This window comes from Trematomus bernacchii, unplaced genomic scaffold (genome assembly GCF_902827165.1).
Source record: "Trematomus bernacchii unplaced genomic scaffold, fTreBer1.1, whole genome shotgun sequence".
Classification (NCBI taxonomy): domain Eukaryota; kingdom Metazoa; phylum Chordata; class Actinopteri; order Perciformes; family Nototheniidae; genus Trematomus; species Trematomus bernacchii.
In genome coordinates this window covers 448,142-466,926 of record NW_022987708.1, presented here as the reverse complement: position 1 = coordinate 466,926, position 18,785 = coordinate 448,142, and the positions used below count along the sequence as shown (strand labels likewise).

General features: G+C 39.4%; 2 protein-coding genes across 2 annotated transcripts; both read right to left on the bottom strand.

The window, feature by feature from the left end:
• Nucleotides 1-460: 460 nt before the first annotated feature.
• mrpl55 (mitochondrial ribosomal protein L55) lies at nucleotides 461-3,712 on the bottom strand. The gene is made up of 3 exons (XM_034140756.1): nucleotides 3,570-3,712; nucleotides 2,542-2,737; nucleotides 461-858 (listed from the first exon to the last, which is right to left on the bottom strand). Exons 1-3 carry the CDS (start codon nucleotides 3,623-3,625, stop codon nucleotides 709-711), a joined length of 402 nt encoding a protein of 133 aa, XP_033996647.1. The 5' UTR covers nucleotides 3,626-3,712; the 3' UTR covers nucleotides 461-708.
• A 1,829-nt stretch (nucleotides 3,713-5,541) lies between these two features.
• Nucleotides 5,542-17,023, bottom strand: ctns (cystinosin, lysosomal cystine transporter). Its single transcript, XM_034140755.1, has 11 exons — nucleotides 16,651-17,023; nucleotides 15,096-15,183; nucleotides 14,361-14,439; nucleotides 13,461-13,551; nucleotides 12,653-12,756; nucleotides 12,371-12,505; nucleotides 11,625-11,724; nucleotides 9,579-9,698; nucleotides 9,305-9,475; nucleotides 8,359-8,476; nucleotides 5,542-5,845 (listed from the first exon to the last, which is right to left on the bottom strand). The coding sequence occupies exons 2-11, from the start codon at nucleotides 15,169-15,171 to the stop codon at nucleotides 5,700-5,702; spliced, it is 1,140 nt and encodes a 379-aa protein (XP_033996646.1). The 5' UTR covers nucleotides 15,172-15,183; nucleotides 16,651-17,023; the 3' UTR covers nucleotides 5,542-5,699.
• Between the last annotated feature and the right edge of the window lie 1,762 nt (nucleotides 17,024-18,785).

The window sequence follows — 18,785 nt, the reverse complement described above, 5'->3', positions numbered from 1 at the left end:
CCTATCCGTTTTATAAGTTAAACATTTAAACAAGGCCCTTTGAACCTGAAACTGCTTCCGACAGCCCTTTTGGGCTCCATTCTCTTGCCATTTCTACAACCCTTTCCTTCAGTTTTTCCCTATCTACTCTGAACCTTCTACATCCGAATAACACATGTTTACCATTTCCTCACAGGGTCACATCCATGAAATGCAAGAAACGGACTGCTGGACTGTGAAGAGATAACATGAATCTGTGCCTAACCTTTGTGCTAGAAAGGTTTCTTCAATAATATATGTAAAGGTCTGAAATAAGTACACTTTAATGTCAAATTAACTGATTCTTCCTCCATATAAGTAACAAAAAAAACATCATACTTTTTGTATTTAAAATAAATCAATCAATCAGAAGCCCAAACATCAAGCCCATCAACATTTTCTAAATATTCCGTGAGTTTTAATAAATTCAACACCCGAGATACACAGCTTCAAACCAATTTATTGACTTAACATTGTTATGGATTCCAGCTTCGGCAGGTTGTTGAGACTGTAAGGATTCAGAGTTCCTGCTACATGTCTCTTTGCCATACGAAAGATTCACTGTTCCGCCATTTCTGTTTTTATACCAAGTCCTTTTGGGCAATAATACAATACAATCACAACATACTATATGGACAAATTAAATCTTCTATTCTGATCTGCAATGTCTTGTTTCTTTGTTTCTTTTCATCATTTCTTCTTCCAGAATTTGCTGTATTTGTCTGCTGTGAAGTCGTCCTCATAGTCGACTGCTGTTAGTTCTTTCGTCTTCTTCACGGCTCTCTTTTTCTGTCGAGCTCGACGCTCCTCTTCAGACAGAGTGGACAGGTTGACTGGCATCTTTCAAAACACACAGAGAAAATCCAATAAACTGACAGAATCATGACATTCTGAATCAACATACTTATAGACAGGCATGCCATAGTAACAATTCATGTTGTTTAATTCATAATGGCAAGTACTGCCCAATAAGTAGGCTTGCTGCAGTAATTGTGTTACACAGTGTTGTTTGGTCTAACATTTTTCACCTCTCTTCCCTAATTATTTTCTCTTAATCTGTATGCTCTCACAGTCGCCGCGCCAGGATTTCAATTGTGGGTGGGCCAATGTAATTTTGGCTGGGCCTGTTCAAATGTTTTCTCGCGATTTTTGTTAATAATCGAATAAAAATAGGCTATTCCTAGAATGACATTCGTGTTTACTGAGAGCATAGTCGATGTGTTTCCAGTCCCTGTAACCATGGCGACTGAATGTATCTTCTTCGCCGGCCCCGCCTCTCTCTCTAAAATGCCGGCACATTTTACAAAACACACTGGGTGTTTCTCAATCTCGAGTACGCTTGCTTGGTAGCACATGTCTGCCGAGCATCTTGCTTCAGAAGCGAGTCAAGAATACTTCCTGGCATTCGGAAAACGAAGAGTGGAACACGCTAGCAAGTGTGCAGGTGTGCGTCATATGAGAGGCCCCGCCTTACATCTTCCGCCACAGATTTGGGGAAATTGGTCCGTGCGCAAAGCATTGTGGGGATTTTAAGACCGCGGAGTCTACTCATGTGCAGCCTCGATATTTCTCTAAACGGAGTACGCCGGGCTCGGTAGATTTCCAAGTATGCTGGAGATTGGAACAGTACTTCGGCGGCACTCGATGACGTAGTATGCTTGAAATAGTGGCTCTGAAGCAGCTTTACTCGCGATTGAGAAACACCCACAGTCCTAATGCTATACTCCAAGAATGTGTACTTGTCATACCAGTGGGCAGCGAAGCTCCTTTTCTTTTGTCCGAAAAGTGTCTGAGGGTAGCTACTTTATGGGCTTTGGCTGTGTAGCCGCCGGGTCATCTATGGCTGATAGGTCCGGCACTGGGATGTAGGGCTGCTCAATTAATCGTATTTTAATCGCAATTACGATTTTGGCTTGCAACGATTATAAAAACAACATAATCGAAATAAAATGATTATTTTTTTTTATTATTGGTTTTTCAGTTAAATTATACTTAAAGTTCAGGGTAATCAACTGTTAAAAACGCTGCTGTGCTCTCATGTCCCACAAATGTGTGTTACTAGCTTAGCATCTGGGTTATCATCCTCAGACTTTTTGTCTCTCTCACCTGGCAGGTAACGTCTGAATCATGATTTTTGGCTACGCCTGGAAGACTTTTGACATGCACCTGGATCCATCTTTGTTTTTATACGTTCACATTATCATTTTGGTCATTTGGATGTCTTTGTATTAGACAATATATGCCTTTTTTACTTTGATTGATTGACTGATGTTGCTCTTATTCTCGAGCTGTATTTCACTGTTGCTTTGTAGCATGTCATTTTTGTTTTACTGACTAATGGCACTCAAAACAACTTGTGTTCCAATGTATTGTAATATAACCATTCCTATTGACATATACCACACGACATGACTCGTATCTCACCGCTAGATACAAATGTCCAATAATGAAACTGTGTGGTCAATCGGATTGCCATGAGCAGAAATAATGAAAGTGTATAGCGCCAGAGCAGAGAGTTCTCACCATCAGGATGCGTCTGGGTTCTTTGTATTTAATGTTGATTGTTGCTCCATCAGGTCGCACTAAAATCACAGGAAACGCCCTCTCATACTTCTGCCGGCCGCAGCGCACCACCGACGTCCGGTTGGAGTTCAGCTGAGGAGGCTGAGTGTGGAGCAGAGAGGCCTGGCCGAGGCGCGGGAACACAGGGCACACACACCTGCACACACACACCAAATGAGACCTTAGTGTCATGATGCAAAATGTAATCTTATCTGCATGCTGGTCAAATAGCTCGTAAATGTTAAAATATTACCAGCCCTTTGATAGATTTCCATTGTTTTTATTAGCCACTTGCATATCTTACCATCATTTAGCAGGTAAAGATAAATGGTGCCAATGTTTTTCCTGTTTCAATTCATCATTCATAAACAAACAGTTGAAATATATAGTACGATCATAAGACATATTGAAGATATGATGTGATATGGGAGACCTTGAATACATATCCAAAGCTTTAGAAAAGGGGATCAGACACTAAACAGAAAGTATTTAGAAAATTAATTACTAAGACTTCAGAATTGGAGAGAGTTCATGTTTTATACAAAGACATTACAAGCTATCAAAACCAATACCCTAATAAAGAATCTAATGGAAAACTCTAATTTTGTCACTTAATGGTCCTTCATTGATTCAGTTTAACAATGGTCTAAAATAGGCAAGCTATAATAAACACCAACACATGACAAGCGAAGACAATAGTACAAAGTAATTGCATTTCTGAGTAAAGAGACCTTAGCTAGATGTCCCCAGCCATTTAGTGTATTATAGCTTTGACATATTTGCTTATCGACTGTTGCTTTAAGCGCTTTTTAACGAGAGACACATATAAAGGCATTTCAATAGTCACTGTTACAAGTCTGCTGTACCTAACACAAGCTGAAGGGACACGTCTGTTAGCTTCGATATTAGCATTGTTAGCGGCAGAACATCTTTACCGACATGGAGCAAAAATATAGTTTATGACCTCCATGTTCAAAACGTATTCTTACCGTGCTAGAAGCCTGGGCAGTGTACAAAACTTAATTAAAGACATGTTCGCAACCATGGATTTCAGACAGGAAGCACTTTCGGTAGAAGGTCAAACACTGAGTTACCGAAGAAATGTCCGACTTAATCCTAAAGCGAAGGTTGGTTCCGACACATTTCACACGGCTCTGTTGGCTGTAGCCGTTCTTATTATACATCCATGGCTGTAGCAGGGGGGCAGAAGTATCGCTTAAAATATTTTATATGATATTATATATTTTTCACAATTTGTGCTGTGTGCATCATTTGTAGTGATGGGGAAAGCGAAGCTTACTGAGGCACCATTTGATAAATCAACATATAGATCTGCTACACAGATCCTTGGTATTGATGTTGTATGGATATATAAATGTTTATCAATTCGTTCAACTTGAATTCAAACTTAAAACATTTTCTGGTAGAGACCTCATTTAGAACACATCCAAGTAAAAATAATAATGAACAAATAATCCCAGGCACCAAGAAACACCCCTAAAGGAGCCCTATTATTAACATTTTCGGGATCATATTGTGTGCCTCTACTGTGACATGTTTCCATGCTTTAAAGGTGGGGTATGTAATTTATTTCAGAAACACTTTTTGTTATATTCCATGGAATGCTCTTAACATCCCGATAGCAATGAATACATTAAATGCTTTATACATAAAAAAAAATGTCATCTGTGGAAGCCGTGGTGCTGTAAAAAGCACGACCAATCATCTGAGCCGGCCCGGCTAAAATAATTGGATGGCCTACCTGCCTGTCAGCCTTCCATCTGTGCACAAACTTATCTCGTGCCCTCATTGGTCATGTGCGCGTTCGTGTGTGTTGGAGGAGGGGCTCTATAAGGAAGTCTGAAGGAAGAGGCAGATTTTTTCCGGTTGTGTATTTTCAAATTCTAGCGCACTCGAGCTGGTTTCTCCAAAATTACATACACCACCTTTAATGTTCAAAAAGCTCTTTATATTTCTCATACTGCTTGTGCTGCAGCACCTACAAAACACACTACAGGAAAGCAGAAACCCCCAAAAGCATAATAAGATAAGATAAGATGGATCTTTATTAATCCACGTGGGGAAATTCAGTTGTACAAAGCAACAACAGGGTAAGCATGAAAAAACAGGACAGCAAAGATTCACACAGATTAATACAATCAAAAATAAAATCAAGAAAAAAAAATTAAAATAATGATAATAAAATACTATGAAATAGGAGATGAGTAATATGTCAGCATATATACATATAATAATAACGCCCCTCTAAGAAATATTAATTATAACTAAAGAAGATCAAGTTTAACTTGAATGAAACAACTAAAACATGAAAGCTGAAAGTGAATTAGGATGAAATTAAAACAATTTAAATTGCACTAAAGGATACATCTTTGGATTGTTCATGTTGTTTCATATTGCAGGTGCAAAATGAGAACTGGATTTTCAGAGCTCAGTGGTTGTATATGGACTGAAGACGCTTGTGTTCAATGTAGTGACACTCCGACTACCTCTGGATCACAATCCTTCCTCAACACCCATATGATACATTTTCCTGTACTTTAATGTGGTCAAGCACTTTCCAATGCAGTCTGATTACCTAAAGCACATTATAATGCCAGGTGTAAAGATGGCATCTAGGCTGAAACATATCTTTGTAATTTCTTGTTTCTGATCTGTGTCTGATAATACTAGCATGGCAATTCATCAATCAGAACCTAGTTATAAAAAAAGAATGATTTTAGTGGTAATCTTCATTTAATTAAAAAAAAAGAAGGTGCATACATCGTCATCGTTACATAATTGGTTCTTATACATTCTATCAATAATTGTCAAACAGAGTAAAGAAAAAAAGCACCGCTAACCCTGAGATGTACATTTAAAAAAGGCATCACATGTACAAGCTGCTGAAGAGAACATATGATGGAAGTCAAATACGACAGGCACGACAACTTCTCTTCAAGGTTCAAGGTTCAAGGTTCTTTATTGTCAATCTGACATAGCTACAGAGTAATTATGCAGTTGAAAATCTTATGTCACAGGCTTCAGCTGTTTGAAACAGTATGTGCTTATTGTGCGTGCTCCTTTGTAAGGTTCTTTTGCCACTCCATCTACAGGCAGCATCAGGCTGGTTGCCCGGTAACAGCTTCATACTGTGGCCGCTGTCTGTAGAGACAGTAGTGCTGAGTCATGAAGAGGATGTCGAACACCACGGAGAAAACACCCAGACCGAACTTGGTGGGATCGCCAAATATAAGCCTCCACTCATCTGAGGAGAGAAACACAGCTGTCAGTCACATGATCACTATGCTGGACATTATTACCAGCAGACCACTTCCATTTTTCACCTTATTCTCAAATTGTATAAAAGATATAAACTGATGTTTAAGGGAGTTTCTACATCATTTCACAGCTACCTTAGGGAGTGTCTCCAAGGCCACAATGATTTAAAACCAGGCTTTATACTGAAAAAATAATGTGTATGCATATTTTTTCTTAGGACGACCGATTTCCTTTACCCTTAAGGAAAGGTTACACTTTTGCCTATTTAAAAAACAATTGTTAGGAATAAGCTTAACAATTATGAACATTTAAAATATACAATACAAATACAATTAAAATCAGATCCAGCGTCAACATTTTAGTTTCCAGTCGATTCTCTGAAATAATCCAATCATCTCCCTTTTTTGACATGGGTAGGTCCTGAATACATCTACACGAACATTCAGTCTTTAGACATATTATACTAACTTCATTTGGTCCAATGGAGTTCCACAGTTTTTTTAGTTTAGGGCAGGGGTGTCGAACTCAATTTCATCTCGGGCCATATTAGCATCATGGTTGCACTCAAAGGGCCAGTTTTATATATAAGACTATATAAAAATACATATATAAATATATATAAAATAATGTATTATATTACATTATTGCCTCTGAATTGGTTTATTATCGGATAGGGTAATAACTTCATAATTAACTATGTCTGAAAGCAGAGGTCTAGGGCAAAAAATTGCAAGTGTCTTCAGTGAGCATTTGACAAAATGATTTAAAAAGAAAAAATTTCTGAAAAAAAAAGTCAAAATAAAAGAAAAAATGACATTTTGAAAAAAAAGTCAGATTCTGAGAAAAAGGCAAATTCTAAGAAAAAATGAATATTTTGAAGAAAAATATGAAAATTCGGAGAAAAAAAGGCAAATTTGAGATGCATTGTGGGACATGTAGTTTATGGGCAACGTGCTTCTGTAAATCAGCATGTAACCGTATAATATACATATTATATTCTTTGCAAGCTCTTGTGGGCCACAGAAAATGAAGTCACGGGCCGGATTTGGCCCCCGGGCCTTGAGTTTGACACCCCTGGTTTAGGGGTTTAAACCACAGAAACCTAAATTAACATTGTGTCAAATACACATTTTAATTAAAGTTGACTATTTACTTTAGTCAGGGCATTAATATAGTGGAAAACAAATATTAGCTACATAGAGATAACGTGGAGTAACCTGTTCCTGAGGTCAGACCTAAGTCTCCTGTGTGTGTTGTGCTAGCGTCTCTGCTTTGTGTTATGTAGCCGTGCAGGCCTGAGGCCTGTACTACGAAGCCGGATTTTCGCTTAGCCGGCTGACTTCAGGGAAAACTCGGGCTTTCCGGTCCTACGACGCTGGTTCTCTTTTTAGCAGGCTAGATCTCCATGGTAACTTATGCTGAGCGGCTAACCTCCTCGGGAGAAGGTTAGGTTGCAGGCTAAGAGATCAACTCAGTGAAAGCACCGCCTGCTGACCAATCAGAGCTCCGTGTGCGGAGTTTAAAGCTATCAAGTCATATTACAGGATAGAGGAAATACAGAAAAACTGCCGTTGCAGGAAAGACTGCCGGCCAAAATCAACTGACTGTGTGAACGTGAAAATTAATAGAATATCCCCTCCCATCTTCAGAGCAATCTGACTATTATAACATTAGCGTTAAGAAAGCTTACTTAAATATCTGCCACAACATAAGTAACCGGATCAGAGTAACATTAAGTACAGTCCGCGGCACTGTGAGTGCAGACGTCGATGTGTCCCATTATCATTCATATCATATCATATCACATCATAATATTTCCTTATCTGAGTCAGCTTCTTGAGCCGTATCTGGCCGTGCAACACTCACAGTGTCACATACTGTATGCAGAAGTATTATTTTAAGCAACACATTAAGTTGACGAAACACTCGAGTCAAATGTAATTAAAGTCAGATCCACTCGTGTCTTAGACGGGGCAGTGATATCATAAACCTGTTAATGTACGCATTCAAACACTTTTTCTGTTACCAGCTGTATTCACCTTGCAGGTGCAGCTATGTGGCTTTTATCCTGGATAAAGTGTTTAAGTCATGGATGTTTAAAGTTTAACTTCTTCATATTTGACTAATATTAAAGTTCACTTTTCATTCAGGAAGTATGACGCTGCGCTGTCAGTACGCTTGTCCGTGTTTGAGATTGGTCGAATGCTCCAAATACCACCCCTTTCATGTGAACGCGCACCTAACTAGATAGGACACGGCTGGCTTAAGCGATCCACTTGATAACCAGCGTTGTAGTACAGTTTAGCGAGAGCGCGTATGTTTTGGATTGGGCCAACCGGCTAACTCAAACATATCCAGGTTAGGAAAATCCGGCTTCGTAGAACAGGCCTCTGAAGTGCATGTTAGGCTAGCTAGCTAATGGCTGTATAATGCGTTCAAACATCATGGACATATAGCTGCCAGTAAATGTTGTTAGCAATGTTAGCTGCCAATAGTTACCGTTGTTGTAAGACTGAAGGATCATCTGCAGAACACTGAGGACTCCCCCTGTGAAGTCCAGCAGCACGTTGCCAATGCTCCACCCGTCAGTGCTCTGCTTTTTGTAGTTCATGTACGCCTGGAGGAACAACAGCAACACTGTAACCACTCATCAACAAGGCTCTACCAACATAAAGCACATCTACTTATAATGCTAAACTGAATTGTGTGGACTAGCATTGTAATCAATACCATCATAAAGTAATATATGTTGGTTTTGGCAAATTTGACATTAAACAAGTGCATTGCATCCTTTTTAATTAGCAGATTCTCTATACACAGGAACATGCCCCTGCACCAAGGCCAAAACATGTTGACAGTACATTGTTAAGTACATAATCAATACATTCAGAAATCCTTTAAAGAATAACAGACATTGTAAAGGTAATTATTTGTATATATTACTTACTATGCATTTTATGAGACTACATTACTGGTTTCACCATGTTACTGTTGGAACCCAAGTTGTGTAAATGATCATAGTTAATATAATAATTTATATTCAAGTGGCTAGCAACAAGTTTACAATAATTTATATCAATACAACATTTACAATAATTATTATCCTTTTTATATATTTCTATAATAATGCAACATTTTCATGTAGTGCAGATTATCATTAATCCCATGTTATGATTTTATTAATATAAATAATTGTAATAATAATAATAATAATAATAATAATAATAATAATGGATCCTCTATTGATATATATATATATATTTTCTAGTTTTGATGTTACTGATTATGTTATTGTTTTTATTTTTACTTTGTATTATTATATTTTTAACTAATGCATGTTAACATGCTGCTGTGACAATTTGTTCTTCAATTTGGGATGAATAAAGTGTATCTAATCTGATCTTAATTCATATTTCTTAATAACTAGACTTTGTGTATCTCTCACCTGTGGCACATATTTGATCAGAGTGACTGCCAGTTTGATGTAGGAGAAATAGTAGAGGTAATCCAGCCAGGTGATCTGTTTGGCTACGGCAAGAAACAGGCTGACCAAGGCAAACATCCAGCCAACCACCAGCAGGAAGTAGGCTGTGCGCGAGACCTTCTGACCCCCCCTCTGTGAGGAAACACACAGAGTTACACACCGAGAGCGACTCCATGATCCTCACATCAACACACATCTCACTATAAACGTACGCTTCTCTACAATGTCAACACACCTCATACACAGCGGCCTGGCTGATGTAGACCACACAGAACACGACAGCATGCAGACTGAAGAAGACATCGTTGGCGCTCACAGGGTTAATTCCATTGGGGTTGCTCTTCAGCAACTCCTCCTGCAGGCGGGACACAGCAGAGGCCGTCAGTCAGACACTTCATGTCAAAATGAATACATAAAAAGGATACGCCAAGTACTGTCATTTCTTCCTAAAGCCACTGAGACGCCTTTTAAACAGATATCTCTTACGCACCTCTAATTTATTACTTTTACTTAGTTGCTAGTTCACTTCTCTGGCTTCTGATGATGGCTTGATGAAATGCGGCACATGGTTAATTAACCAAAAGAAATACAAAATATACATTTCCACCCACATTCAACAGGGAAATGGGCCTCGTTACAGTCAGTATTTTTGTTTTATATAAAAAAAAATAAAAAAAGGCCATCTAATTGTGATCTGTAGTCAAGACGGCATAAAGGACTACAATTCCCATGCCGCTAGCCTCTAGAGACTGAGTTGGGCAACCTGCATGCAGACGCCATCGAGGGACCGTTTTTAACCATTTAAGTGATACAAGCCTTTACAAATAAAGGAATAGAGAAAGTCCACGTAAGTTGTTTATTATTTGATTTGAGTTTTGCCTCTTGTTTGATTTGACTATTGTAAAGGCCTGTTTTCTTTGTTGAATGTGTGAAAAGTTGGTCATTTTATTTGGAGTAAACACATAGCACAATATCAACACACCACCGGAGGCCAAGCAAGTCATCCAAATGTGAGTAAAACAAATGTGATGAAGGAAAACACGTTAGAACTGTCTGTCTAAAGAGTTTAAGTGGCTTGATCGAACACAAAGGAAGGAACCCGCGACAGGCCTTTACAATAGCCATCAAAAATAAAATAAAAGAAGCAATCCCAAATGATAAACAAACTTAGATGGCCTTTCCATCTGTTGTTTTATACGTAAAATAATTTGACGGTTAAAAAGTGTGACTCGACGGCATCTTCCACATAGGTCACCCATATTTTAATCTCTTAGAAGGCTGGGAAGTGTAGCCTTTTATAATCCCTGCACTACAGAGGCTGCCACTTGGGGACAATGTTATTTGACCTTTCACAAGAAAAATAAAATAATAAAATTGCTTGAACAAATCAAAACGCTGCACAGTTAACATTTTAAATGAAAATAAATACGAAAGTTGATGTTGTTATCTCCGGTAATGATCAGACAGCATTGAAAAGGTAAAAAAGAACAGTACAGGGGCAGCTATCTCCAGAAAACAAATGCACCTAAACGACGACATGCAGAGCTACGTGAAGAGCAGGTAGACCAACTGGAAAAGTATCACCATTCAAAAGCTTTCCGATGCGGGTCTTGAAACAAAGCACTGGCAGAGACATTATGACCGTTTGTGGCCACAGGTGCGAAAGCTCTCTCCAGAGCTACTGGAAGCCGAATCTCGGGGACGCCACGCCAAGCAACAGCCTAGAACAACCTCAACCTATACAAGTAACCACGTAAGCCATTCTACTGATGCTGGATAGTTTTTCAGTGGGTGCACAATAAACGGCAACATACAACGCTCTCCGTCTAATATGTTCGCTAGCTGTGAGTGTTGTTGCATAGCATGTTTTGTGCAGAAGGCAACGGAGGGACTATTTTATTTTGAACATCATTATTTACTAATAAAAAATATTTAAATTAGAGTGTTTATTTGTCTTTCATATTGCCACACTTGGTAACCGTTTCATAAAAGCAATAGCTCACTTCAGGCCGTGATATATGCTCATTATAAGCTAAGGGGGTTGCTTCGCGTCGGGCCGAACCACGCCCCTTAGCTGTGATATAATGAGCATATACCACGGCCTGAAGTGAGCTAGTGCTTAAATATAAAGTTCACGTCAATCCCTGCAACAAATCAAACTTCATATCCTCATGTCAGTCTGTTGTGAAATCTATGGGCACTGTTAACTGTCCCCATGTCTGTTGAACAGGGACAGCTCAGTTCTTAACATGCTTCATTGCATAAACAGTGATGGAGTTACCTTTATATAAGGCACCCAGAACAGTCCTATGTTGAAGACACTGTAGGCGATGAAGCCGGTCAGGTTGAGAGCCAGGAAGTCAAAGTTGAGACCTACAACACTGAAGACACATGTGGGGATCAGTTAACATTGTTATGTAAACATTTACATGGGTAATAACTTACATTTTCAGTAAACAAACATTTGATATGGTGTCTTGCTCTGTGCACATTTGACTGTGTAACATGGATACCCTTTTCACATGTTCTACTTTCTTTGGTTACCTGCTGTTTTTTAAGTTACACTATCTTGGCATTTGAAGGGAAATCATTTCATTTAAGGGTACAAATTGACTCCCGTCTCTGGTTATTTTTTTAATTGGTGTCAAATTGGGAATTGACGGTCCACTAATTCAGTTTTTGAATCCCACAGATCACGCAGGGCTCAACATTTTAAAGAAATTGCCCGGGTAGATGGGTCAGAAATCGACTCTTCCGAAGTCCAACGACCTATACTTATCCCACCTGATATCCCACCTTATTCATCTACACTTTGTCTTTACCTACTACCCTCTTCTTGCCAGTGCTCAAACTGTCCAGAAAGTTGAGATAAAGCAAGACGGCTCACTATGTAGCTATGGCCATCATCAACTCATCACTTACCAAAGCAAAGGGAGGGTATACACTTCAATGGACACCATTGAATATGAAGCACAATTCTGAAAAGTTAAATATATTCTCAGAGAAAGAGGCCAGACAGAACTCTACCTTTTTCTCCGGAAGTTTTCCCAGGCTTGTGGATAGAAGGACACGGACCAGGCCACAAAGTAAATCCAGCCAATCACCTGACTGATTATTGACAGGATGTTGCTATGGACAACCAGGAAGTGGATCCTGACAGAACTAGAGGAGAGAGAATAAGGCGTACAGTCAGTGATGGTGCAGCATGTTATTCTTTGTGTAAGGGACAGATTGTGACGTTTCAAAACAACATTTCTCCAAGGGAAAATTAAGTATTCTGATTGATTCTGATTTTATGCAGACACCCACCTCTTGAGCTCTGTGTTGTTGGTAAGCAGGAATGAGGTCACCTGACCAACATCGTGGGCCGTCACATTGAAAATCACTGAGGTTTCTTTCTCTGGCAGCAACACCTAAACAGAGACAACAGCACGTCTTCTCTGTGAGTCAAGTCAAGCAAAAGTCTCTTTTATTATCTTGGGTCAAAGTTCACAGTTTGGAGGATGAGGACTATCTATTTCGTATAGGCTTCGCCCTCTAAGGCTATCTCTATTGGGTAATCCCCTGCGCACCCGCGCAGCACTGAAACACTTTTAGTCCACGCCCGCCCGCAAGGTGGGCCCCACCCTCGGGCTCCCTTCCGGTATAAATAGGAAGGAGGCCCGATATTCTGCTCCCTCTTTTCTTCAGCACCCCGTTACTGAAGCACGAGAGACACTCTCATTTTTCAAACATGAGTAACAATTGTGTCAGAGATTGTCCCTCATGTGGCTCAGGGTACATCATGAGTTATGACCAGCACACTGTATGCGAATCCTGCCTGGGGTCGGAGCACGCGTATGCGGCTCACACTGTGCCCGTCTCCCCTCGGGCGACAGGAAGCGAAGAGCGGACACTCTCGCTGCTGCGGCCGAGGACGATTGGCCCGTCCAGGCTTACGAGCCCGCTGACGAGGGCCTCGTGCGCGCGCGTGTGTGTGTTTTGTCGCAGGCAGTGAGGGGACAGTGGCCGGCTCACATGTCCCTCCACATAAACGTGCTGGAATTGCTCCACGAATAGAAGCTGGAGTTACAGTAGGTAACTTCAGTTTCTCCCTGTATTTGGTGTCATGTGTTACCTGCTCAGGCAGTGTGATCACAGATGTGTAGTCGGGCTTGGAGCTGAAGGAGATGTTGAAGTGAATCACAGCAGTCTGGTTCACTGGGGAACTAGAGAAAGACAAGAATGCAGTTTAAAAAGTTAAAGAAGCACTAATATATGACCTATAGTTACAGGATCTGGATTTACACATTTAAATAGCGGAGCACATTTTATTTTTTAACTGTTTAACACCTTTTCCAGGAGACAAAAGCTGAACATGAGCAGGTGTGGTCTAAGAAACGTTAAGAAAAAGCTGACTGTGTCTCAGCCACAGAGAGAGAGGTCAGAGGTCTTACTCATTCAAGAACACACAGCTAGTCCACAGTCTAAAACAGATAAGAGAAGAGCAACATCAAAAATATACTAACTAAAGCAGAAAACTGTGTAGAATGGATCCCGCTATGGGTGTAACTAGCTATGGGTGCAGCCCACTCTAAATGCAGCTAGGGTGTAGCCCACTATGGTTGTAGCCCGCTATAGGTGTAGACCACTATGAATGTAGTTAGCTATGGTTGTAGACAAACATGTACGTAGCACACTATTGGTGTTGCCCCCTATGGGTTTATCCCACTATGGGTCTAGCATGCAAAGAATGTAGCCTGCTATGCGTGTAACCTGCTATGCGTGTAGCCTGCTATGTATCCTGCTATAAATGTAGCCCGTCATGGTCAATCTGTTGCAGAATATGAGGGAAGTCAAAGGTTGTTTGTATCTGAAACTCAGGTCACTCAGGTGCCACTGAACATGCTCATGCATTTACAGTTCATGCCCTTAGCAGACTGTTAAAAGCTTTACAAAGATAGGGAGCAAAGGAGTCCAGTCCCTCTGTCCATCACTACAGTGCCTGGAGCGGAGGCTGCAGGCTGACTGTCCTCACCTGGAAGTAAGGCTGATTTTGGCTCCAGAGTTCTTCTGAAGTGTGAAGACATCTGGACCCAACAGATACACGCTGGACTCTGGAGAACACACAGAATGTTTTTTAGGATAAAGCTTTGGAAAACCAATCAAAGGTTTTAACAGAAACAAACATATTGGTATGCATCATTGGAAAGCAGAATGTGTGAAGTATAACATCTGAAGGCTGACCCACTGTAATGTGGTAGTGAGAATACAGAATTACGGCTGTTCAATCTTGAGTAGTTTGAAAAAGGAAAATAAAATGTGTGATATACTGAATAGATTTAAAAAAATGATGATTAGCAAATATAAAGTGAGGTATGAACATAATGTCAAATAAGCTTTAAATATATTTGATATACATACATTTTACTGTTTTTATTTTTCATTTTATGAATTGTGACAATTGTAACATAAAAAGGTTAATAAACTAAATGTTTCCACTATGATACTTTACTATACTATGTTAACTTTGGTTTGATAATAATTCAAAAGTAATGGCTTATTGTTTATTTATTATCTCTGTGTGTATTCGATTTGAAACCGAACTAACTATAATATTATTTCAAATGTTACCATTATCATAATCTTCACGAGGTAACTACATGCTTCAAGGATGATGGAACAGGTTTTCATCCAAACAGTGTGTGTATAAACATTTCACAGCCAGTGAGTGTGTGTGTGAGCGCAGTGAACAGAAACAGCTGTTAGTCACCAGAGAAGTGTGTGAGCGTCCACAGCAGCAGCAGCTGAGCGGGGAGCCGTCTCTGTGCTGAGCTCATAAAGAACATCCTGCTGCCAGCCTGCAGGACATGAGACACACAGGCAAAATAACAGAAAACAGTGAATTCAGACACTTTATGATGGTCACAAGGCCATTTTCAATTTATTTGGGTTCAATGTGCAGCAGGTGTCATTCAGAGAATAGCTTCTGCTGCTGTCAGCCCTTTCAAATCACATACATATTTACTATGGCTGCATGATTTTGAAAAAATTACACATTGCGATTATATTGACTTATTTTGCAATATGATATGATTCGCAATATAAGAGGGAATGACCATTTTTTAAACATTACCATTGAAAATATATTAATACAATCATGGTGGGATTTTTAAGACGATCTGTGGCGGACATTTTGTATTGAAGTATGTAGAATACCGTTTGTAGAGACTTCTCTGTGGCACCAAGATGCTTGATTCAGATATTTTCACATATTTTGCCTTTCACTAAATATTGAGATAACTGCAACTTGGATATTGCACTAGTCAATATTGCAATTTCGATAAGAGTATATGAAATATCATGAAATGTTTTAATTAAGACCTCAATACCAGTAATGCAGCAGAATTGTTGATATTGATATTGATGCTTTCATAAAAAATACACAATGAGAATTTTGATAAATAATCATTAGTAAAGTGGATAAAACGACTGAGTGGGTTAGACCAATAATATAACATGTTGAATGACATCCCTTAACTGTAATGTAGCCTTTAAAACCAAGAAAGATACAGATTTCAGAATCTAACACAATGTTTAAACCTATATCACGTTATCTATTTAACAACAATATGTTGCCCAGTCCCAGGTGAACTTGATGTTACTTTGTAGCTTTCTTGTAGTTCAACTACATTCATACTTGCAATGTCATTGAAGAAGTGATTTCTGTGCTATTGTTTGAGAACAAACATTTTCGACCTTTGCTTCTCTATTTTAATGAGCTGTAAACGGTGCGAGCAGAGGAGACACGACATTTTAATGGCATGTGAATTATAATTGATTTGTATGAGTTGTCAACATTTCGTATCACTTGGACATAGTACATTTGATACCTTTTTGTACTTGTTCCAGTCACTGTTAGCTTGACATTCTTCTATTAGTACTTACTAGTCAAACTTGTTCCAGTCACTGTTAGCTTGACATTCTTCTATTAGTACTTACTACTCAAACTCGAAATATACCATTCCCAATGTAAAATCATTACAATTATTAAAATCCTTAAAAGAGGTGCACCATTGTGGACTAAAGGCTACACTTTAAGTATCGAGGCTGCAGCTCAGTAACCAGGAGCACCAGTAGAAGAGGAACATGTTATCATCTTTAAAGGAAGACTCCTGTGACAGAGCATCTCCAATGCCTGAAAACACCTGAACTGAAACTAACGTCCCGCCTTGGTGTCTTGTGGGAACTTCAAAGTACACATCACAGGAAAAGGAGCATACTTTTTACTTTATCCAACATAAGTTAACGTAAAAAAAGAAACTTACCCCAGCTGAGTTGACTGCTTCCTCAAAAGCTGGTCACAAGTCACAAGACACATCTGGGGGTGTTTCTCAATCGCGAGTAAAGCTGCTGCAGAGCCACTATTTCAAGCATTTGCTAGCCTGTTCCACTCTTTGTTTTCCAAATGTCAGGAAGTATTCTTGACTCGCTTCTGAAGCAAGATGCTCGGCAGACATGTGCTACCAAGCAAGCGTACTCGCGATTGAGAAACACCCTGTTTGTTTTCTTATCCCTTGTAGTGCCGAGAGAAAGGAGTCAGAGGCGATGTATCAAAGCTACATGCTAGGCTTTTATTTATCATCTGTACAGGAATGTAAACAACTTCCAGACGGGAAGTGAAGAGCCCGGAAACCGGCAGTCCGGTCCCTTAAATGGGCCGTGCGGAAACAATAACCCCACCCATAGAGTGGCGAAGTCCCTCCCCTTCCGGTGGACCTCCATGGGACCTTATTTCGGAAAAATTATATATTGAAGTCAATGGAGAGAGAAAGACTATCTTTCGAACCCGTTTGAATTGTGCCACGAATTACACATATGATGTTTGTCAATTTAAAAGATAATTTTGCAAGTAAAAAAAAAAAAAAAAGTGTCGTAAAACTGTGAAGTAACACATTTGTTTGTGTGAAACGCTCAATGAACTACATCTCTGGTCTCGCACAACAACACACACGTCACCAAGATGGCCGTCACTACTGTCTTGTCAACAAAACGATTGACTACCCTCACTATCACCACAATGAAACACGTCCTGAAGAAAGTCATGCAAAGCTGCCTGCCTGCCTTCCTTTGATTCTCTCTGAACTGCCTGGTCTTTTTAATGTTTAATGTCGACCATTTGTGCAGATAGCATGAAGTAGAGAAGATCGCTAGCGTTAGCATTTCTCCCCCGGGCTTAAATTGTGTATTATAGAATGATCACACCGGTGTGACAGTACTCTTCAAAGGGTTCACGAAATATGACTACTACTCTTACTGTTTAACATTTTGGGTTACTTAATGTTACTTCATGTTAAGGCTAATAAAAATGACAAGGCTGTAATGCTAACTAACGTGCTAGCTACTAGCTAGCTTGATCCAGACACTCCTGGTCCTTTCATCAGACGGGAAGCGAAAGAACGAGCAAGACCCATTGCTGGTATGATAACAACCTGGTACTAAGCACACAGGCATCTTGTTAAAGTTATCTTATCTTAGCCAGCGCCATATAGATAGATTATATCTATATTGCGCTGATCTTAGCTATCTCTCTCCTGGAGGAAAACAATTGTGACATCACTTACGCGACTCTGGGATTTGTAGTCTTTCTCGTTGCGTATTTTTCATAGTCTTATATTTCAACAGTTTTACGACAAACTGACTTTTTTGACATGGAAATTATTTTTTAAGATTGACAAACATCATATGTGTAATTCATGGCACAATTCAAACGGGATCGAAAGATAAGTTTTCTCTCTCCATTGACTTCAATACATTATTTTTCCGAAATAAGGTCCCATGGGGCGGAAGTAAATGGGGCGTGACTTAGCCACTCTCTTCTTCTTCTTTGGTTTAATGGCCGACTGCAAACCAAGTTGAAGGTGCATTTCGCCATCTATAGTACAGGAGTGTAACTGCAGCACTCTGACAGCTTTTATTAGGGGCTGTGCAAATATAAATATATAAAAAATGTAAATCATGAACTCATAAAGATTTTTTCTGGAAAATATTCGGATTCATTAATCTTTGATGCTCTCCTCTCCTCCCTCCCTCCCTCCTACAGTTGTCCCTCTTTAGCAGTGGTGGAATGTAACTCAGTACATTTACTCACTGACATTATTGTTCTTTACTTGAGTATTATAGAGCTGAGAATATTTTGATCCTTTATGTAGGCTACATTAAGCTGCTGTAATTTATATTATTCTGAAATGGACCATTGTGCAGAATAAGTACTTTTACTTTGATGGCAATACTTTCATACTTTTACACATTTGAATGATGGACCTTTACCTACAATGGAGTATTTTAGGACCATATAGTGTTTCTACTTTTACTTAAGAAAAGGATCTGATTACTTCTTCCACCTCTGCTCTTTATAGACTATCACCAGTGTCCTTTATATTTCAAGTCTCACATTTACCTG